At 39.9% G+C, this 24,171-nt stretch overlaps 1 protein-coding gene across 6 annotated transcripts in view; it reads right to left on the bottom strand.

Moving 5' to 3' along the window:
- NPAS3 (neuronal PAS domain protein 3) overlaps positions 1 to 24,171 on the bottom strand; it is an 839,616-nt gene that overhangs the window by 221,259 nt on the left and 594,186 nt on the right. For all 6 annotated transcript variants that reach the window (XM_072838226.1, XM_072838221.1, XM_072838222.1 and 3 more), the window contains one exon: positions 15,748 to 15,837. In XM_072838226.1, coding sequence (XP_072694327.1) covers positions 15,748 to 15,837 — 90 coding nt within the window. The remainder of the gene's footprint in view (positions 1 to 15,747; positions 15,838 to 24,171) is intronic.

Below are 24,171 nucleotides of genomic sequence, written 5' to 3'. Positions count from 1 at the left end.
CTTATTTATTCTTTCTTAATCCTCACTCCATCTTTTTATTTCCTTTATTCTAGTCTCTCTCTCAAGAAACAAAAAGCAGGATTGAGACACGTTCTCCAGATTTTGAATTTACATTTTCTCTGATGTAAACCAAATCATCACTATGGTAGATGGAAGAAGTCTCCTAACAATTATTAAACAGCTTTCTATTTTATAACCAGTGACAATTAAAAAGAACAATGAGAAATGGATTTTAAAAGCCTAAAGGCTTTGTTTTTCACCACAAAATAAACTCCAGACAACAAACAAATCGCTTCCTTCACCAAGAGTTCAGTGTAGGATTGTAATGTTCTCAGACCTTGTACATCTGCAAGATATTCTTTTTACTGGTCATGTACTGATTGGATGGAGAAGCAGATGAGCAGAACAGGAAGGTGGGAGCCTCAGTATTCAGAGAGAACAATAAAGACCACTGTAAAAACTACAAAGTCAAAGAGAGACTTACGAAATCACCAATCATATGGGCCGCTCATATAGGATTTTTTTAAAAAAGCTTTTATTTATTTATTTATTTATTCATTCATTCATGAGAGACAGAGGGAGAGGGAGGCAGAGACACAGGCAGAGGGAGAAGCAGGCTCCATGCACCGGGAGCCCGACGTGGGATTCGATCCCGGGTCTCCAGGATCGCGCCCTGGGCCAAAGGCAGGTGCCAAACCGCTGCGCCACCCAGGGATCCCCAAGTAAATAAAACTTAAAGTCCCTGATATGGGACTCTATCCCGGACCCTGGGGCCATGTCCTGAGCTGAAAGCAGATGCTCAACCGCTGAGCCACCCAGGTGTCCCTGCTTATATGTGATTTAAGGGAAGCAGAAAAGAAGCAAAGATGGGATTTTAAACTTAAAATTATTACAGAAAATACCTTCTCCATTTTTTTCCCTTTCTGTACAAATTATCAGGTGTTAGTAGGGGGAGTAATGCATACAACTCTTGAATCTTCGCTTCTCATATTCTTAGTGGACCTCATCATCAGTTACCAGTGGGATTGGCAGAGCTGACAGGCCACACTGATGCCTAACAAGCTACATTAAGTTCTAGTTAATCGCAGGAGGTGTTGGCCCACCACTGAATCCATTCTCCCTCCAGAATGTCCTAGGATTTTTGGCTCATGGGTGATACCACCAACAGGTTTGACAGAAAAGGGAGTTACCCTGGCCTTGGCCTGCAACTGGCCTTGCCTGCTTTGATCTTACTTTACAGTTGGCATCCTTGCTACTTCCTGTCTCTGTCAGTTGCACCCTTGTGTGGATCAACCAAAGCTGATCAATGCCAGCAAAAGCAACTACAGAGTCTTTTCCTGGCTCTACCTTCACCCAGGTGAACAATACTATGAATTCCTCCCAAACTCATCTCTCTCTTTCTCTTTCCCCACCTCTATCTCCAAACTCCATTCCCCAACTTTTCTCCACCAGAAAAGCAAGAAATAGTCCTATTTATTTTTCAGGTTCATGGTCTTCACACTACCAAGCTCATGCTTTTGAGACCTGGGTTCAAAGATTATTCCTCTTTTCAATCTTTAATATATCTTTTCTACATGTCTAACTTCTCAACCTAATGGTAAAGCCATCTAAGCTTAAAAATGAGATGTGTCAACCCCACGTCTCCCTCAAGTTACTTTGCACCTTCCCCTTCTCCTACCCAAATTCTTTATCTCTGCACTTCTTGGAAAGGCTAACACACCTAATACATTTGTACCTCTCATTCAATGACCTCCTGCATTCTGCCTTCAGCCTTCAGGGTGTTAGTGACAACATTCACGTCACTAGTAATCTTCTAACCAATGGATGTAATGGCTTTTCCCTGTCCTTGTAGTATTCTAACTCTTGGGCATGCAATCACATCCTTTCTGAAAAATGTGTTTTTCTTTGACCTTCCTAATGACAACTTCTAGGTTATTCTCAAGGGAAGAGACTCTCCAGGGCACTTTCTGATCATCTGTACTTCATTTTATATACCACCTTCTCTTCCTCTACCTGTCTGTAAATTGGGATCTTCTAAGAGTTGTTTTCCCAGTGGTCCCTTCTTCCTTCTCCTTGAACTGCAAATTCAAGATCCTTAGTAATCTCATCTACCTCTTTCAGGTACAGGTACACATCTATGCTAACTCCTTTCCAACCTGTAACTATAAACCCATTCTCTCCAGCTCTAAAGGCTATGTATCCAACAGATGTTCTATAAGTTTTTCAAATACCACACTTCTAAATTGGAACTAGTTTTAGAAATGCACTTCCTCCCTGCTTCCCATCACATCTGATCAGTCACCAAGGCATTGATCTTACCTGAAAAAGGCCTCTCAAATCCATTCCCTACTCTTTATTTCCATAGGTGTGTGCCCTATTGTGATTCATTTTTAATCTCTTCCTTGGACCATTTATCTGTCTTTTAATTAGAAGATGCCATCATCTTCTATTTTTTTTTTTTTTTTGGCCTGAATAATTTTTTTTTTTTTTCTGAAGCACAGATCTCCTATTTCACTTTTCCCTTTAAAACATTTTATGGCTCCCCAGGGTTTAAAAGGGGAAAGTTCAATTTCCCTAGCTTCCTAGGACCTCCTTTCCAATCTGGCCCTCTCTTAACTTTTGAGATGCATCTCTTATGGTAAAAAATGAGTTCACAGATATGCCTCCTTTTGTCTGGAATACCACCTTACGCTTTTCCATGTGGGAAATGCTCAGCAAGGCCTGACCTAAAAATCATTTTTTGGGGGGCAAATCCTTTTCAAACTTCTCCAGGCAGGTAGTCATCCTTATCCTCTGTTCCCCTGGTCTATAGTGCATCTTTTTATTGTAATGTGTGACATTCATTAAGATATTTGACATCAACTATCTATAGGTCACTGCGGGTTGGCTGCCATGCGTATGGCATCTTGAAGACACTAGGTCCTTGAAGACAGGAACCAGGCCTAATAACATCCGTTTTCAGGACAGTTTTGGACACATGTGGACCATTCAGTCTTAGCTGAATCCTAGCATGAATGGATACACGTTAAATATGTGGCAAATGTCACAGTCTCCTGGATTTAGACCCTTATTATTGATTATTGGCCTTGCTATCGAATCCTGGAAAATTTCTAATAATGTTGGACATCTGAATTTTTGGACAGATCCATGTAACTTTACCAAAGTTTTCAGAAGTTTATTTATACACAGTGGCATTGTGAGAGTACCTATTTTACGGTTCTCAGCAGGATACTCAATTGCTCCATGCCTCAGTTTCTCGTAAGCCATAAACCTGGACTATTTCTACTTGTTAATCACCTAAAACTTTCCAGAGGTAGGTGGCAATAATGGTTAACAATGAGCGCTGTGGAGTTAAGTGGGATGGGTTCAAATGCAAGCTCTGCCACTTTCCAGATGTAGGACCTTGGACATGCTGTTTTACTTCTCCGAGCCTCCCTTTTCTTATCTATAAAATAGGGATAGTCTTATGGTTAGGAGCATACATTTTAATGGTAGGAAAGTGCTTTGAACAGTGCCTGGCACATGGTAAGGGCTTTATAAATGTTATTTATAATTATTGTTCACTGTGAAGCTATAAATAGGAGCAGAGAAGGTCCACAGAATGACTGATACAAAAGTTTCACAGAGAAGGCAGCAGGAACACACAAGTCAATCATACAGATAAAACAGCTCAGAATTACTTAGAATTCTACACATTTTCAGTGTGTTCATACTTTTTAGATCCTCACACACCTTATAAAAGGTTTGGGAAACGTAATAAATATGAATTGACTATGTTTAAATGTCTGGAGTCAATAAATTCAGTATTTACCCTCAAACATGAAATACCCTTGTTAAAAAGAAAGTCAGTCTGTCCTTTGAATTGGCCCAGAATAAAAGGGTAACGGCGAGGTATCTGGGAGAACTACAGTTATTGACATCACTGACCTATAAACATATCCCCTTCAGCGTGATATACAGCACTTCAGTACCCTTGTTTTTCTATAATTGCTATTACCAAAGCCTTTCAATTTCAAGTGCTCAAATGAGAGCAATTCATATTTCAGATAATCTGCCAACGAGGAAAACTAATTTCAAAATATTTGATCATAAAAGTTGTCCTCAGCTTCTACAGAGATAATTTAGTCAAATAATATCAGATAATCTGAGAGCAGTCTTAGCAGGAAATTGCCCCATCTACGCAGCCTCCATTTGCACTTATATAAATGTACTGAAAGTGTAGGAGACTTTGACAGCCTGCCATATGTGATTTCATTCCAAAGCCTACCTACTTTACCATCAAAAGTTATATCCTTTGAAGCATTGCCAGAATTACTTTACCCCAGTAGATATGCTAGATGTGCCCTTTAAAAGCCATATTATTTCTTTCCTACTCTGAGTAGTTCAGGGTAGCATCTGCTCAACTAAATTCCTTTGAAGGTTAAAAATAAAATAGCCTACTTCTTCCAGGCTCCCCTCCTCCGCCCCTACCCTAGTGCTTAGGAGAAAATGTCCAGTGTTGAATGAATTTCAGAGAGCACATGTTTTAAAGAAGAAGGAGCCTGAGAAATCGCTCCTTCATTTCACACTTAAGAAAAATTAAGATCCGGGCTTCTGGAAGGTCACTTGCCTGATTAGCAGCAAAGGCAAGACCAGGACCAGGTCTCCTGGATCTAAGTCCAGGGTGGGCTCTCTGGCTTCTCCAAAGACCGAAGGGCTATTAGACAAAAGGGATCAAGAAACTGACAACAGAAACACCACCAATGGACTCGGTGTTTTCATTTTACAAACAGAAAATGAATGCTTGGGATTTCATCTCCAGGAAAACATTTGCTTTTTAGAAATAGTCGTACTTGGCACTCTCTCTCCTCAGGGCTGCTGACAGTTGCAGTCAGTTATTATACTGTTGTGACTTGGAAGCTGATGCCCCCAAACAGATCAGAATTAGTAACATCGTGATTCAGGATTGTCTATTTTCCCCTCAGCTTGCTAATCTATGCTTCTTTTATAATTATTTTAAAAGGCACTATCTGATTTCCTGAGCACCGCCCCAGGTGTTCTCGGTGATAATGAATGGATAAACATATCATCCCATGTCACGGAGCAGTTGTGACATTTTAGAAATATCTTCAGTTCAACTCTTCTAATTTCAATGTATGTTACACCCAAGGTTGCAGGCCTGTGTTTTTACTAAAGAGCTGAATGAGTCCCAGTAATTGCATGATTTACTTGTCTGCTCAAGTGAAAAGGTTTTGAAATGTAGTGAAATGGCACAGTCGTTTCCTGGTCTTTGCAAACCCTCCAATGTCAATTTTAATTAATGAACTGGAAAAATTATGTTTTTTTTTTCTTTTCTTTCTTTTTTTTTTTTTTTTAATTTCAGGGAATTGGTTCTCAGTCTCACCTCTTATTTTCCTCTAATTTGCATCTTCTGTCCTGAGGGATGTGTAGACTTTTGTCATTCCCACAGATATGTAGACAGGACATCACAAGCATGCTAAACCTCTGGTGAATGGTGGCTGGAAGTGATCCTGGCCAACTAGAGTGCACGGTCTGATCGTCCGAATCAGGGGGCTGCAAATAACACTCCTGTTACACTGAGTGACTGAGGCTCATCCCCATACTTGCGAGGAATGGTGAGCCCTGCTCGCTTTTAAAAAGTTATCTGCCAACAGAATCTCATTTCCACATAGTCATTTTTGATTGATCTTAAAGCGGAATGCCTCTGAACACTTTAATTTTTGTGCCTCTCTCTTTCTTTGACAACCCCCCCCTTTGATTTCATCAAGTAGATAATGATTCTTTGCATGGATATTTAAAAGCAAGAAAGAAATTCACCACTTACAGGAGCACCTTGCAATACAAATAATTTTTATTTTGTCATTTAGCAATTTTGCTAGCCTCAACATTTCTTAAAAGAAAGCAATCCTATACAGGTCATGGGAAAGAACCAGAACTAGCTAATGGTATCATTCCTGTTTTCTGGAAACAATTCTCAGTGTTTCTCCTATGTATAGACAAGTACCTTTTGCACAAATGTTTTTTAAACTCCCCAAAGTATCAGGTTTAACAATTAGAGACTTTGATGAACCAGATTTAAGCATCTAATAAATACAGTAGGAACAAACACTTAAAAGTCCAGACAGACTTCAGAGCGATAGTAAAACTCAGAGATTCATGTATGTGTTTATGCTCCTTAAAGCCTTAGCTCTTTCCTAATCGAGAGGCAATCTTCTATTGTTTCCTTGGCAAAGCATTACTAAAAGGGACTGCCTGTGGTTCTAAAGCTAGGCTCCTACCGGGGAGAGAGGCCAAAAAGGAGGAGGCTGCTTGATACACAGCTTGCTTCTCCAAAATGTAGAAAAAAACCTAAATGGAATGTCTGGTTCTCTACCTGAATTCAAATGCTGCACTTATGACAGATTTCTGAGATCTACAAAACACCACACCTGGCACACAGGTATTTTTTTGTCACTCCTGCCCAGGGCCAGAACTCGTCTCGAAAAAAATCCAATCCGAAACCGCTCTTTTTCCTTCCCAGGGAAAAGTCCCTCCTGCACACATTCTCTTGCTCTCAAAAAGTTTGCCTACTTATTGAAATTAATAGATTTACTCTGCCAGCGTATTACAAATGAACAGCATCAGAGGAAGTTTTTGTTTATTACTGAAGGTGGTAAATGGACAGTGGACGGAGACTGAAAGGGGAGGAGACACCCGAAGGAAAACCTAGTTTGTTGTTTTGGTGAATCATTTTGGAAATTATTTCTATCAGTAGACAAAAATGCAGTAGGCATAAAAAGCCCAATCATAAAGAAAAGAAAGCAATTTATACATTCATACACATATATAGGCCTGTACATCAAAAGATGCTCTAAATCATTGGAACAATTGCTATCAGTCTCTTTAAAAATGACTACTTAGGAAAAAGAGATTGCATCTTTGGACTCTCATCCAAAGGGGGCTGAGGGAATAAGAAGGATAAAAGCCACAGGGCATTTGTTGTCTAAAAGTGGCATCGATTTTCAGGTTATCAGCCTAGTTCTAAAACTTATGCAAAAACCTAAAGTCAATTTCCTTATTATATTCCAACTGAAATTATCACTGAAATTGTTGCCATGTTACTCCTGTCATGAAAACCATGTCTTCTTATGTAAGAGCTAAAACCCAATATAGATTGAATGTGTGTGTGTAGAAATGAAATTTGGATTTCACATGAATTTAACGATTCTGTGACCCCCTTCCCAAGAGGTCAAGTTATTTCTTATTCTTCATATGAGCAGTGTGCCTTTGCTCATCACTCTCACAGGGTCCAGGCTAAGTGAGGAAGGATAGCTGGTTTAGGTGTGGAGGTATTCTTTTGCATATATTGCCTATGTAAGCACCACATTATAGACAGAAATTATCTTTACTTTCCAACTTTGCATAATAAAATAAGCCATTAAATTAATACCATATAGAAAATACTGCTTGTCAGGCAAAGAAATGTACATTGCTTTCCAGAAAACCGGGGATATTACATTGCCAACGCCTGCATGAATAATACATGGGTTAATTCAGAAAAACACCATTTCATTATTTAAAAATGAATAAATTACAGACTTAGAATGATGACTAAATTTTCTTCTCCATCTTACTTTTGCTCAGCCCTCTACTTTAAAAACCAGAGTGAAAATATCATTCTATCCACACAAATAAAACAAGCTGGCTCCTCAAAAAGTATTGCTTTCTGCCTTTACATTTCCCAAGCCCATAAAATGAAGACACTTCATTTTCTTGTTTTTTCTTGATCATATGAACTCCAGAAATTAAGAATCCATGTAAAAGGTTCTTCAAATTATCAATTTGAAACTGATGAGCCTATGTTTTATTGTCTTGTGATGCTGTGATACAGCCTAACTAGATGAGCCCCCTTGGCAGGCAGGACTTCCTGTGTTTTAGTCTCGGTGCCTGGTAAAATATGTTCAAAGGAATAAATAAGAGGACTATAATTCTCATGTATGTTGATGCAGATTTCCTTCATTTTCTTTCAGAGACTTTGGTTTACTCAGAAGGCCTGTTAAAAATTGGTCCCATTTGGGGACTGATGAATGCATGGAAGAGAGAAAAGAAATGCTCCAGCAATAAGAAATTAATTTCGAGTTAAAATAAGTAAAACATCCTCATGCAGTGCATTTAGGCTGAGCATAAAGTGACAGCCAGCAGATTATTCTACCGATTTCTAATGCTGGAAATTCGGATGGCATTTACTAGCATAACCTTTCAACTCTGAGCACATCAATAGAGGCCGACAGTGGCTTGAAATATGATTCCTTGCAGATAGCATATCCTCATTCATCTGACTGTGCTGCTCTGTGCTCCACTGCACAAACAGCGTCTCACCCACTTCTGAGAGGACACTAATAAAAAAGGCATCAATTTTCAGCTCTAGTACTACTGTGATCTCTTTATATGTTCGACATCCAACATTAAATTAAAATGCTGTTATAAATCCTACTTTCTGAATCTGGAATGAGTGTTGGGTTTTTGTCGCATGAGATTGCAGCAAATCTTGTCAAAAGCAAGGAAGCACGTCTTGTTCACTCAGAATTAATGTTGTGGATGAAAGAAGGAGGTAAAAGGGGTTGAATATGGTGAACTGAGGGTGTCAGAGCCAGTGGGGACTGTAGCTTGAGGGTGCCAAACCAGGCAGGGTGTTTGCTGCTTTCAAGAAGTGGCTAATCAAGAATTGTAATTACCAACGACAAGCCGTGTGGCAGGAAGATTACTGATACACAGGCAGGCGTGCGCGCACACACACATCCATGTATACCAACAGAAAAACTGGAAGCATAAAAAATTGTCAATTATTCCTCTCCGGCAGAAAAAATATTTTGTAAACACCGGTGGTCCTGAGGAAGCCTCACCGGATTGCAACGAATCCTCGCAACAGAGGCTGCCACTGGGATGCAAAGCCCAAGAGCACAGGGCGACGCGTGACCTGGGCCTTGTGTCAGGATTACATAATTGTAAAGTAACCAGAGAAACCCCTCGAGTCCCTGGAGGGTGAGGAAACCACATTATTAAAAATGAAAGGGGGTGGATTAAAAACAGTTTCAGAAGCTTTCCGTGTGAGGGAATCAAAACAAAACCAAAACCAAACCTTGCGAGGGAGAGAGCAACTGGCCAGCATTTCTCATTTTTCGCTAAAGATGGGAAAGCACTGTGGGGGAAGGTGAGGGGATTCTTCTACCCTTTCTGATAAAAAGATCCTGCTAATATAAGGTATCAGCAGGACCCCCCTGACCTCAAAGGTAATAATAAGGTTTCAACAAAGGTGTGGAGCACAGAGCCGCTGTGTCCTGCTTGGCTCATTCATAATTATGGATGAAATAAAGAGGCGTGTTTGCCTATTTGAGAGGGTGGGGTGGGAAGAAAAGGGGGAAGAGGGAGCAGTTCAATATCTGGATCGAACAGAGGAACTTTTTCCCCAAAGGATCCTGCCGGGAGGAACCTTGACATGCACAAAGTCAGTAACGTCGACAAAGTTGCCCTGGTGAGAACGATAAGGTCACCCATGGGATTGCTGAGATTATCTCTGTCAAGCACTCGGACAGCATGCAGTCAAATGATGCATCATGCAGTCATTTTCGGGGGGGAAAAATCAATTTCTTCACCAGGTCGCTATTTGCTTTTCAAAGTGCCCTTGTAGGCCTTCACCACCAAGCATTTATCAATTTAAATGTTGTAAATTGATAATGTGCCACTGGGCCTTGTACTGTTTCTGAATTATTTTGATACTTATATTTTCTCAATAGTCTCTAAACCCTCAGAGCTTCCACATTCAAAAGGGCATTTTTCTTTGTTACACCAAGAAGTGATGAACTTTTTATGATTAGTACAGGAGAAAAATGCAGACTTGCTGGGGAAAGAAAAAACAACATACAAGCTGCTGAAAATTACACATTTTTCTTTTCCTTTCTTTTTTTATGTTGAGATGTGTTCACTTGAAAGCCTTTAAAGGGGGGGGGGGTGTCACAAAGCAGTATGTGGAGGGCTCCATGTATTCGTTTATTCAAGGAACCCAAGTTATGTGAGAATTGCCTAAAATTAGAACACCAACCGAAAAAATGCTAACACGTGGCCCCATTATGATAAACCCTGTGCTGCACTGAAATAATACCTTTTTTGTCTTTATATTCCAGCTCTCTAGGATGTGATGATACCAAACAAGAGTAATAACTTGTAGGGAAAGCTAATGTTTTCTTTTTTTTTCCTACCCTACTAAAGCAATATATATATATCTTTTACAAGCATGGAAGCGAGAATATTAACCACCTACTAACCTCAACTTGATTTGCACTGAAAAATGTAGAACGGAAGAGTTGAGGGTATACTTCGGAAAAGCAAAAGAAAGACATGGCAGTTGCAAAGCATCTTTAACCTCCAGTGATTTATTGGCCCTCAGCCAAGTTATCAGGGGAATCTAATTCTTCTTTATTATTCAAATAAACCACATTTGGCACCATGGTTCCCTTTCAGAATAGCTTCACAAATAGACTGAGCTCTGTCATTTATTTGACCTTGTACTTGTGTGCTGTAGCTGTAATTTTATTTGCCATTCTATATAACAAATGCAGCGAAATCTAAAATATGGAGAACAACAACAGGATGGGGAAAGGAGTTGGTGGTAAATATATCTGCATGGCTTAAAAAAAAAAAAGACTAAATTTAAAATAATCATTCACCCCTTTTCACCTTCACCTGTTATTAGCCCTTCTGTCTGCAACCACCCTTCCCCTTTCAGCAAGCTGCGTTGGAACCAGCCAATTTGTAAGCTTGTGTGCAGCTACCTTCTGGCTAGCTTATGACAATGAGGATGTATCTTCCACTGGGATGGGGACTGGGTGAGAAGTGACTCAGGCAAGCTGGCACCGGAGGTAGTTGGTGGGGAGTTTAGGGAGCATCTCAAGAGAGTGGTTAGCTGGCTGCAGGGTATTTTCTAATGATATCACAGTGTAAAAATCTGTTAATTTCCCAGTTTGCTCTAGATCCTATTTTATTTTAAATAAGACTCTGTGTTAAATTGAAAACATTTTGCTGGTACAGGTGTGCATCAGAATCATCATCTCTCACCCCACTTTCAAGGAAAAATGTTTAAAAAAATAGGAGTCCTCTTTTATCCTCTGGTTAACTGAGACCCATGTCCTCTGCCTCTGGCAACTCTAATGTTAAAATTCTCATTAGTATTTAAGAGAAAATGCAGGATTTGTGTATGGATGAGGGAAAGCTGATTTATAAAAGCACATAAACCATCAAACTGGTCAATGTTATTATAAGGCCTGGATGTTTAGAAAATCACTCAGAATGATTTTTGGAACACCAACATCTGAGGGGGAAAGAGTCTCCTGTCTGCTTGTGAGATCTGCAATACATTTGTTCATATTTGTTACATGGTCAACACAGCCTTGCTCTGCATATAAACTCCAATGGAAGAATAAGTATGTCATAATCTACAAACTAGCCCCTACAGAGATTGTATCTGAGATTTATTTTTATACTTCAGTCCCAGAATCTTTGTTTTCCTTAGGATGCGATGCTTTCCTGATTTTTTGATGAATAGCTGTATTTCTCTTTTTGCTTTGGTTACTGGGAAGCTCATAGCTAAATGTGAAGCTTTAATCAGACTATTTATACCCTTTCATAGAGCATCTATTGTGTTCTCCTGCTACATGGTAACAAATGACTTACTTTTGTCTTTTTTTCCCTTATACCCTACCTCAATTTTGCCATTATTTTTTATTATATGCATTTATGTAAACTAATTCCTTTGGTAGAAGCTAGCAAATGACTATTTCTCCAAGTCCTATATCAAACTAGGACTTTAAAAAAATTATCATATAAAGTCTTTTGGATCCTTTGGTGATTATGCCCCTTATAACCTGGAAGAGATTTCATAAAATCTGGCTATGTACTATTCCTACACTTTCAGTGCTAGGGAATACACACTGTTACCTTTCTTCATTTTCACTTATGTTTAGTCTATGATGGCTACAGAGTAGAGTTTTTTTTAGCAGCTCTGAATGCTATCACCAGGTATAAGAAGACATTTAATCCCCACACAAACCAAACTCAGTATTGCTATCTGGGGCTCTTTCTTTAAGTATAAGTCTCCACAGTGAGCAACTGGGAATTAGCTTTACCTAGGGAAGCAAGTCAACAGCGCATATTTCTATCACCTGAAAACACAGCTTGGATGTTGAGTTAAGTACGTTATCTCTGGCAAAGTCGAAAGGGCTGCTGAGGAGGTTCAAACATCATCACAGATCCCTTCATTCCCATCATCCTGACAATATGAAAATACTTCAGAGAGAATAGCCACCACACATATGCAGTGGCCACCAGGAGCTGTTACACTCAAGGGAGTGTAGGGGAGAAATGCACTCTGTCTCTACACTCACACTACAGAGCAGAGCTCAGAAGTATCTCTACTTAGTTTTCTCACAAGGCAAAATATAATCCTAATTCTTTCCTGAATGTAATTTACTTTAAAGCCACCATATTTATTTACATGTTGAAGGAAAATAAAACCAAGGAAGGGATATTTTGAGAGTTACAAACGCAGATATAATACGCTCTAATGAACTGACATGCTCGCAATATCCCTCAACAACTTCACAACTTCACTGGGTAAGTCTTTGATGATAGTTATGCTTTGTCTTTTTTTTTTTTTTAAGATTTTATTTATTTATTCAAGACACACACACACACACACACACACACACACACACACACAGAAGCGGAGACACAGGCAGGGAGGAAGAAGCAGGATCCATGCAGGGAGCCCGAGGTGGGACTTGATCCCCGGTCTCCAGGATCACACCCCGGGCTGAAGGCGGCGCTAAACCGCTGAGCCATGGGGGCTGCCTGCTTTGTCTTTATTTAATGAAACTATTTTAAAAAAGGGCCTGAGGGACCATAATTTCATAGACACCTTATATCTGACTAGAATTTGATGGAATAACTTCTGAGCCAAAGTTGTGGGACACAGTGTTTGGTTTGCATTCAATTAAGGATATGTGAGTGTGTGAGTGTGTGTGTGTGAGTGTGTGAGTGTGTGTGTGTGTGTGTGTGTGTGAAAGATAAAGTATGTACTTACTTGAATAACTTTGAGTATATTTTATATAGCATGTCACCCATGAGGACCCCATACCCCAACACTGAAGAAACAGGAAAAGGGTTAAGTGTCAAGTACCCTACTAGGACTTCAAACCTAACATTTACTGGGCTGGAAATCCCTTCCCAAAGTTTTGGCATAGATTAATTTATTCTCATTTTTTAGGCATTTAAAAACATACTGCACTCTTACCGGATTATTTTCACGTTAATTCGGAAGGATTCTTAAACTTTAGTTTTGAATGCCAAACACCTACGTCAGCATATGCAAACATCACTTTCCAGTTACTTAGACTTCATCATTTCAGTTGCACAGTGCCTCCAAATGAAGACCTCTGTCTTGTACCTCACGACAGTTTCTACCTGCATGTTCCACCATTGCTGGCAACACTGAACACATCTACCACTGAGGGTACAGTGCCTGCTCCTGGGTAAGTCAAGATGCTGACTGCTGATATACACTTTAAAACTCATCACATAAAAATAGCAGGGAATGGCTGCACAGAAGGTGCCAGCTACTGTACCATGTCTACACAGCTGCTTTCTTCTGCAGAAACCTCAATTATTTGTCTCCGATTTTAGGAAAAGATTGACTTAATGTTACAGTAGAGAAGCAGTGAAATACACTGCTTTCAAGAAGAAACCAGCACAGGGTTAAAGCCAAATTTTTCTTGAACAGATGATATTTCAGATGGCCACACTATTCCAGATGCATCAATTTCCTTGAAAATCCAATCCATATATGTGCATATGCTGTGCTGGCAGGAGGACTGACTGAAATGGCCAAAACCCAAGAGCTAATATTCTTTTGGCCAGAATAATGCAATTATTATTTTCCTAGCTATCAGTCTAAGCATACAGAGCCATCTGTTATGCAAAGCAAACATACACATCTCAATTACAGAAAATGCAGTCGCCTTGACAGAATTTGGATTACACCACTAACCAGGGCTGTAAAATGTGTTTTGAGCTAGTATATAATGGATGCTTTTCAGGAGTTCCCTAATTAGCATTTACCTGCTTAAACTAATTATTCATCCTTCTTCTTCACTGGCTTATTAAACTTTGTTGGGTACTCTGCATAAAACAGATGAATATGGGCACTGCAGAACAACAAACAGTGGTCTTTCCAGTTCTGTACAGTTTGAAGGAACATAGTGGCACACCCATCTCAAAACTGGAGATTCTCAAAACTAGGTCCCAAACAGATTAAGACAAGGCTTAAAGCCTACTAAAGGCTATTATGAAACCAGAGATTTCAATAAGATGCGAGAATGCTAATAGTGAGTTAACAATAGCCTGGTTTGTAGAATTTGGTTTGCTAAAACCCACATAAAACAGAATTACTCTATAAACTATAGCCAATAGCTTGCATGTTCTTCAAGGAAGCGTTAATGGACCCTCGCTTGGATTCTCAACAGTAAATAATCAAATTTGGCAGCATTTCTCCTCCTCCTCCAACCCTCCTCAGATGCCAACTATCTTTCTTTATTATTTCCCAATGTCGTTCTTGATTTAGCTATTACCCAGCAAACTCACTAACAGCCAAAATGTTCCAGCCGTGCTGGATGCCTCCTTAGAGTGGTGCCAACTTTCAGAAGCAATGAGTCTGGGGTGGGTCTTGCTGAAGAAGAGAGAGAGACAAATCTTATCTCTATCTTTAGCTCCAAGGGGCAACTGAATGAGAAGTAGATTATCCAACTTGGCAGCTCATCACATACACACAAAATCCCTCCCACCGAGGCTGTGTATTCCTCATGCCAAACCACCAGATGAAAAGGGTCAAACTCCACCAATCACCTGTGTGGGCACAAATATCCAGATGCTCAGTATTTTTACAGAAAATAAAAAAGCCCACATCTGGATAATTAGTGGAATTGCAAACTTTTCTTCAGGGGATGCTGGCATTCTAGAGATGCCGCCTGTGTCCCGGGATCTGAACCTAAGTAAAATTTGTGTGTTCCAAGGAGGATATCAAGAACTGACCTCTAGGATTTTGTCCCCTGCCCCAGCTGCCTCCTGTCTTCTTTTCTTTCAACCTCGGACAGACACGTGCGAGAAATTAAACCGCACATCATGAAAGGCGATCTTATTTTATGAAATTGTCTTTCAGTGTTAGGAAGCATTTGCAAAGGCAGCAAAATATATCCTTGCTGGAACCCTCCCTGCAACACATTTTAATGGTCTCTTTCAGCATTTCTTGACTCCAAATGACTCCCTGTCATTGTGTCAGGTCCCAGGATAATGCAGGGTACTCTATAAACATCCAGTAATAGGACACAAGGGAAGCACTATTAGTGTGTCCCTCTCCTACCGGGCACAGAGGTTTCAAAGTTCAAAACAACTGAGGGAAGAAACTTCATTTGTTCTCAATAAATTAATAATGATCCTTGTGGGGTGGGGAAGGGGGGAACTAAAGTTTTTGAGCACAGGTTGATTCCGAACATTCTGAACGGACAGAATTTTCTCACTGACTTTGCGAGAAGAGCCAGGTAGGGGCCATTAAAGAATAAATTTGATACTTCATGCTAAGCAGAATATCCGTTGAAGAAGGCAAAGTACGAGGCAGAAGGAGCCTTCACAATCACCGTCAAGAATCTAAATTGTTGTACTTACTTGTGAGAGGCCTAGGTAGATGGAGACGGTTTCGGAAATGTACAAAAATTTTCCTTCTTGATTTAGTGCAAATACAAAGCCATCCAGGGACTGCAGAAAAAAAATATATATTTAAGTTAAAAAAACATGTGATGGAGATTTAATTAATAGGGCAGGTGACACAAAGCAACACCTACTGAATTTAAGACCCCTTTTTTCTTCACATCTAACAAACATCCTAAGATATTTCACCATTGCCCTGTATGGGAACAATCTCAAGGTCTGAATGAAGACTACAAGCTTTCCTTTATTTCGAGGCCTTCCTTATGTCTCTGTCATTTTGATCAAGATACATTATATTCATGTACAAAATTGGGTTGTGGTGATTTTATGAGCTGTTGCCTTTATTTATTTATTTTTTTTGAATTCAGTAGTTTAAAAGATTAAATCAGTCAGATTCTCCATTAAAGAGCTGAACAGAAATGGAAATTATAATGAAACAAGAGAAAAAAAAGGTCCGTATATGAAGAGCAAGTAAAATCACCACTTGAGCTACTGTGGACATCAATAATTTGCTAATTAATAAAGGATTATACCCTTCTCAGTACCACTGCCTATTGTGGTAGAACAAACAGGAAAAGTCAATACATTATGGGTGAATGATTATAGGCTGAAACCTTACAAAACTGTAATCCTTTTTTGCAAAACTCTGCTTAAGTTTTATTGTGATAGATCTAGATTCTATTACAGTTCCTGAAATGGAAACAAAAGAAAGGGGGTGGGGAGAGAAGGAAGCTACGCATCATCTGTGACTCCTGACACCTTTGTCTACTTTCCAAATGGAGGGTTGCATTGTCAGTTTGACGATCTGTGTAAATCATCATGGGCTCCAACTGCAATATACCACTCAAAGGGAGAGTAAGTACATTTGTTTTAAATTCTTGCAATTCAAGTGCATTTTATACCCTCAATCCTCCTTGTCTTTTGTTTTGCTTTATTTATTTATCTTTAACTAGGTAGGTGGCAAAGTAATGCTTGTATGGGAAAAGAAGTTTCAAAGATTAGTGGTTTTTACAAAGGCTGCGAATTTGGAAAAAACAGGAAACCCAAACTGGGAACAAGGTATGCGGCAACACTAAATTAACGACATAATTTTTACACATGGAAAGGTGGAAGTAACATGTAAAATTCAGGTAGAAAAATGGACGGTCTCAAATCTCAGCAATCATTTCAGTTGCCTAAAATACTGAACCTTTTTTTGGAGCCCTAAATGTATATGTGAAATATACATATTTTCATATTATATGTATGTAGGTACACGGAGGGGAATGTGTGTGTGTGTGTGTGTGTGTGTGTGTGTAGCATAACATTTGGATTCCATGCTTCCTGACCCATTTTCAGAATCTTACTGGTCAGAGACTGTGAGTAGCACCCAACCTCCTCTGATTAGGTGGGTTGCGAAAACACTTCAAAAGTCACATTACACGATTACATTACAAATTACATGATAGACAAGCTTCCGGTCAGGACATCGTCCATTTATTAAGCAACATGTGCTAGGCAGCTTACACGTGTTATCTTGTAATTTTCACAAGTATCAACTGAAATAATTATGTTATTATTTACATTTTATATACAAGGAAATTGAAGCTTAGTGAAGGTAGGTGACATGCCTGACTCTAGTTAGTGACGGAGTTTGGGTTCAAACTCTGATAGTCAGAATTAATGACAATACTGACTCCATTAAAAACAAAGTTTCTCTGATTGATATTAAATTAATATCAGCTTTTCAGCTTTTCTGAAGCGAAACTATACTAAGACGAGGCCTATGACTTAAATATCAGCACTTGATTTTGAACGGTTTGTTCAGATGACAAAATCCCACTGTTAGGAGAGAGCCAGGAAGTGAGATGACAGGAGAGTCCACAAGTCCCTCCCATAAGAGGTCACCTTGTCACCTTGCTCCATATCTCTCTCCTGGAATCAGCTATGGGACAGGGGAAAAAAGGCTGTTCAGTGGACTCCTTCGCTTTGATAACACTGACACCCACTCGGGAGCCTGGTGAGAGCCAATCCTCCAAGCTTGGGGTGTGGCACAGAGTTTGTAGAAGTTTGGGAAGGATCTTATTTCAACATGTCTTTACCTCACATAAGACATCTTCTGATAGCTCCCCCCTCCCTTATGAACCTTCTCCATGGACAGGTTTTCCACCCAACCCAATGGCCCTGCCCTGCCATACAATCATAGAGAACTGTGTGAGCCATCTTCTCGAACCTTAAAATGCTGCTGTTAGATTTGAGAGAGAGAGAGGAGACAGGAGAACTTTTCATGGGAACAGATGACAGTTGAAAGGCTGAGAGAAGAAAGGACCAATGAAACTGGCATAGATATAACCTCCTATAACTCCAAACCCTTTACAGGTGAGAAAACGGAGGCACAGAGATGTTGAATGGTTGGATTAGACCATACAGTCGGCTGGTGGCAGAGCTACGACTAAATCTGCTGTACCCCAATAATACTGTTAAAGTGTTGATGACATTGTATGGTCCTGACTGGCTTATCCAACTCCCAAATTTCAAACCAGTGGGCGATGTCTTATTTATCTTTATCTAGCAACAAGTGCTCAACCAAGACTTAGCAAATGCAGCTCTACCTCCAAGCTTAGTACTCTTTCTCCTGGGTCACATATGCTAGAATGACTAAGAGGGATGGAAATTATCTTCTGCAAAAGTCCTGGTCATGCCGCTATTAGAGTATTTGCAGATTCTGATGCCGCAGATGTCTGACAGAGTCTGAGATATCTCCTACCATTTGGAAGATCAGAGTTAGACCAGATTCTTTTGTAGTTCTCCAAAACATCTAGTGAGGGTCATTTGCCAGTCACACACATCCTTTATTTTCTCACTAAAAGGGACTGTGATTTTATAATGTTAGGTTCCTATCTCATGTATTTACTAAAAACGGTAGAGGATGTTTGGGCATCATAGCAAGGAAAAAAAATTTCTGGAGGCTAAACATCTGATGCTATTAAGCAGCAGTGATCTAAGAACTGGCCAGTTTTGTTTGGCAAAGCAGAGGCTCTGACACATGTTCCAATTTCCTGGTGAGATTAAAATGAGTCTATGTCTACATGACACAAAGCATCCAGTCAATTCAATTAAAAATAACAGCCAATTTGGTGTGGGAAGAACACAACTAGTCAGATTAGTTGTCATCACAGATGCAAAACAAAACAAAAAACTAAACCAAAAAAAAAAAAACCTGGTTAGTCATATTTTTTTTACCTTTATATTTATCATGCCAATTATATCTACAGTGTGAGACGAATGTCCAAAACTCAGATGTGAGAGTACCTTTCAAATAAGGAAATGGGATATGAACCTGGTTCAGCAGCAGACTGGCAAGGTTGTTCTTCACACAGCTATTGCCTTCTGACTGAGGGACGTCCCTATCCATAGTTAGCTCTATTCTGCTGCTTAGAAAAGTTTTAAGAGTAGCACCAATATTGGTTTAATGTATGTGTCTTAGTCTTAAAAGGTGGCAGGTGGAAGGAAGCATCCAATCAGTTAATCTTGGGAACTAAATGTGATTAATCTGAAAATTCTATGGAATTTTGAAAAATTCTGAATCAAGAAAGCTACTACATTCTGAGCTTTTTCAATCACTGCAGGCTACTTTTTAATTTTTTTTTTAAACTGCCCACTGTTTTCAACAGGCGCCAATTAAGATTCTGGGGTCAAAGGGTTAATTACATCTCCTTACTCACTATGTAGAATTTTCTGATTATTAACTAAGGTTGGATTAAGATGAAAAAGAACCTACACAAATGTTAATGCTAGTCCCTCCTTGAGAAGATTTATTATAAAGCCATGCTGAAATCTATCTGCTTTCCTCAAAGCAGATGGAGAACAAAATCTTAGAAGAAACAGTAAAACAGACATTTTAAAGGCATGCTAGTATCTGATTTATCAAGACAGTTTTCTTATTACTAAAACCAGTTCTTAGCCATCCTGACAGGGCTGATAGGAGATTTCCTTTGTCACATCCTGGTAAGTCTATGAGGTACACATGCAGGAGGGAGGCTTGGATGCACGAGTCAGGAGCTACAGCATCTCTGAATAATAATGCCTGTAATTATAATTTATATCCCCTGACATCAGTGTAACATATAAAGTGTAAGGCACAGTTTCTTAACCCGGAAAGCTGAGGGCCTCTAACAGAATTTGTCAAATGATGAGGTTATTTCCTTGTAGGGTATGAAACTAACTATAGCTTCATGATTGAAGGTATACTAATGTTTAATGCATTGTGCTAAATGGATTTATATTTGTCAAAGTAGTTTTGTCTCTGCTTCCTCCCCCCCCCCCACATATTCCACCGCAGCCAAATCTCACAGAGTGAAATCTTACTCTGGTGCCCTTATTGGGGTAATTCTCATGTATATAACCATTCTGAGATTAGCAGTTCTTTCTTCCACATTCCAGTGCAGAAGAGAAAAAAAAATAAAAAAAAATCACCCCAAACTCTTTTGCTATGACCTCACTCCAGTTAGAATGAAGAATTACCAGTAGGCTAGGTTATTTTAATGACAGATTATTTTAAACTAAGCCTTCACCATCTGTTCCACCCCCTAATTATGAATGCAAAAAGAACATATTTCACAATTACATCAGTAAAAAAGTAAGATACACGTGATTTAAATGCATGCATGTGCTCCATGTCCAATGCACCGTGCATCTGTGATGTTCTTCTAATTCAGGCTCAGGCTAGGCAGAAAATACCCATCCATGGTAGAGTGCAGTCTCTGACAGGCTCAACTTTCTCCCCAAACCCAGGCCTTTGCACTGTTATGACAAAATGCTGTTAGAGCAGGAACAGAACATGGATGTCAGCACAATGCAAGCTTGCAAGCCATTAGAGAAGAGTATTTTATAACCGCTAAGACATCTTTGCTGTTAATAAGGAGAGGCTGTATGAGCAAATTTCTTCTGCTCTCTGGGCGATGGGTCAGAACTGGAAACCAGGAGAGTCTGCTCTGGAACCATGCCTCCATCATCATGAAAGAAGTTGAGTGAGTAGGCAAAGCACAGAAGAAGCCTGGCCTGAGGAGTGAGGACAGGGCTTCAATACCTATCTTTCCACTCTGTTTTGGCAGCAGATAAAAGAGTTAGAAAGAAAAAAATGTTTCTTAAATTTTTTTGGCCTTTAGATACAATAACACTTTGATAGAGCTCATTAAAATGCCATATTGCCCTCTGATTGCACTCAGGAGGTGATCCTATACTGCTCGCGCACACACATGTGGACTCCCAGCAACTTCAAGGAGCCTGGGACGATGCCCAGAAGTGCCCACATGTATCTGTTTATGGGGAAGAAAAGTTTCCCAAATTTTGTCTTTGCAATCTGAGTTTTAACAATCAAGCACTATGCAGAAACAAAAGCTTTATTTTTAGAACTAGGAATCTAAGTCAAGTATATTTTCTCAAAGTGGATAAAAGCAGACATCAAAGGTTTGGGCTTTAACTCTTAGGAATCTTCCAGAGCTTTCTGGCTTCCGTGTCTCTTCCTTTGCCCCCTCCCCACCACCATGAGTCAGTAACATGAGAGGTATAGCACAGGTTCATGTCATTATCATGTACCCAAAGCCACATGTTCTCCAATCACAACCAAATTAGATTCATTCAGTTGCATCTGAGCATTTGCCCACTAAAAAAGAATTCCAGAACAACAAACCTTGGTGCCTCAAAACACCTCTCCTAAGAGTTTCCTAAAACACATAAATCTAAACATCTTAGGTGAGAAAACAGTGCAGAGAGGCACAGACGGCCTCTCTTAGTTCTTAGAGGAGAGTTACCAGAATAAAAGGAGAGATGTTGAGCTAGTGAAATGTTAAAACATGAAAAGAACAAAGACATCTGCTTTCTGAGCAAGGAGATCAGGTTTTGCTTCTGCTCATTAAAATTCCATTTTGTGGAAGCTGTGTATCAAAGTGCTGACCTTTTTTCTCTGGGATGCTACTTCAAGCCTTACATCCAGCCTTGAGGGATGTAGATTTCTTGATTTGAACGTCCACCAAATGGACAACAGGGTCTGGTGGAAAGACAGGGTGCAGCATGTGGTGGAATCACACGTGTGTGTCTCTGAGCCACCAGGGGCAGCACGTGGACCCCACATTATCTGTGGCTGGTCCTGGGAGATTGGGACTCCATGAGGCATAAGCGATAAGTGTCCATGTGCTGCTCACAAGCTCCTTTGCCTCAGGGAGAGGACTCCCACTAGCTATTCTAAGGCACAGATACTCACTGGAACATTAAAACGTATCCTTTTTGTGTATGTGGTATATTAATTCACTGAAACATAGGCTCTTCAAAATCCAGGAGCTAATTCCTTATTGTGCATCTTTCCTTTTTAAGTCAGAGTTGTCTTTTCAAGTTAAAGGAAGGATTCCCATCCCAGCAGGAGCAATATAAACATTACACTGCACTAGTCTTGAAAGGCTGAAAAATGTCACTGCTTTGCTGCAGGTACTCATGGAGCTTGGTCACACAGAGGGCTCCAGGAGTATTTCAAATTGCCTGCGTTACACAAAACAGTACAATGAATAGATAAGAATTTTTTTCATTAATTTATTTATTTTGGGGGGGAAGGGCACAGGGAAAGGGAGAGAGAGAGAGAGAGAATCCTCAAGCAGACTCCCTGCTGAGTGAAGAGTCCAGGGCAGTGCTCAATCTCATGACCCTGAGATCACAACTTGAGCTGAAACCAAGAGTTGGGTGCTTAACCAACCATGCCACCCAGGTGCCCCTAGAAAGGTATAATTTAATCCTACTTTTCAGATAAGGAAACTAAGGCCCAGAGAAATTAAGCACACTGCTCAATGTCACACATCCGAGTATGGTAGATCTAAGAAAGAAGGATCCCTCTCTTTCTTCCTGATGCTGAGACTACCTGCTGGGTACTTTAGTTGTTTCACACCCATCGGAGCTGTTCAAACTCTGTGCCTCCTCCAGCACTTGTTTTCACATAAGCGATTCTCGTGTTCCTACTGTTTAAGTGTGATGCATTCAGAAACTGACTGTTGACTCTGGGATGCTTACTCTGTTGACTGCTTACTATGCACTGGGCCCGAACCACCTGAGGTTTCCCAAAGCGGAACAAGGACCCAACTCACAAGCTGCTTACTCGCTTGCTTGCTTTCTGTCTGTTTTTATTTCTTTCTTTTTCTTTCTTTCAGATTTTATTTATTTATTCATGAGAGACAAAGAGAGAGAGGCAGAGACACAGGCAGAGGGAGAAGCAGACTCCCTGCGGGGAGCCCGATGTGGGACTCCATCCCAGGACCTTGGGATCCTGACTTGAGTCAAAGGCAGACGCTCAACCACTGACCCACCCAGATGTCCCACAAGATACTTTCTTAAAGAAAAATCATCTGTGAGGTTCGAGACTAAGCAAATGAGCAGAGCTGGAAATCAACTTTATAAAACAAAAAAACTGCAGAGCAAAGGCAGTTTCCAGCTTAGGATATACTCTGCACGAGTGGGGCTCCCTGGCTGAGATCACTAAGCTCCACACCTGTAATATGCGGTTTTTCATATAGAAAAGGCATGGATTTCAGCTTTACTGAGGTAAATTGACAAACAAAATTGTGAGATATTTAAACTATCCATTGTGACGATTTGCTATACAAACACACGGGATTCCTCCCACCTAGGTAACTGATACAGCTATCACCTTGCACTTTTATCTTTTTGGAACTTGTGAATGTATAGTCAAGAGACTGCTAGACCTTAAGGAAATTCTCATGTGTTGGAGGAAGGGGCTAATGCCTAAAAGTAGAGAAAGGACCCCACAGTGAACAAAAAATTGCTAGGAGAACTACACCTCCTAACAGCAACAGCCAAGACAAGCCTTGAGCGCATATACCAGTGGGCCATGGGGTTGGCCAGCACAAGGAGCCCGTGTCCTGTCCCAATGTTTTTTATTGAGACTTAGGGCTTTTTTCTTCTCCCTCTGGCATATTATATGCTATTTTATGTAGAAGTATATTGTTTTATGTAAGATAACTTTACAGGAATTTATTTTACAGTCATGTTTGCTTGGAAGTACATCCTCAATAATAACTAGGTAGACTCCTATTGCTATTTTTCTTATGGCCGATTATGACTGAACCTGACTGTTTAACTGGGCAGTGGGTAACTTTAAAAAATAGGCTCCTTAAGAGAAAATAGTAAAAGCTTTGTACGTGTATTCCTGTAGGTAAGGAGTTTGTGTCAGGGGTAGTAACAGTGATTAAAGAACGCTATAATGAATTTAGCATATTAAAAGACCATTTAGAGACCTCAGATATTAATCTGATGCATTCATGTGAGTTTCATTTCAGAAAACATTTATTGGTATCTCTAGGGAAAAGGTATTAAAAACATTTGTACTGAAAGGAGCTTGGT

This window comes from Canis lupus, chromosome 9 (genome assembly GCF_048164855.1).
Source record: "Canis lupus baileyi chromosome 9, mCanLup2.hap1, whole genome shotgun sequence".
NCBI classification, from domain to species: Eukaryota; Metazoa; Chordata; class Mammalia; order Carnivora; family Canidae; genus Canis; species Canis lupus.
This window is presented reverse-complemented; position numbering and strand designations above follow the sequence as displayed.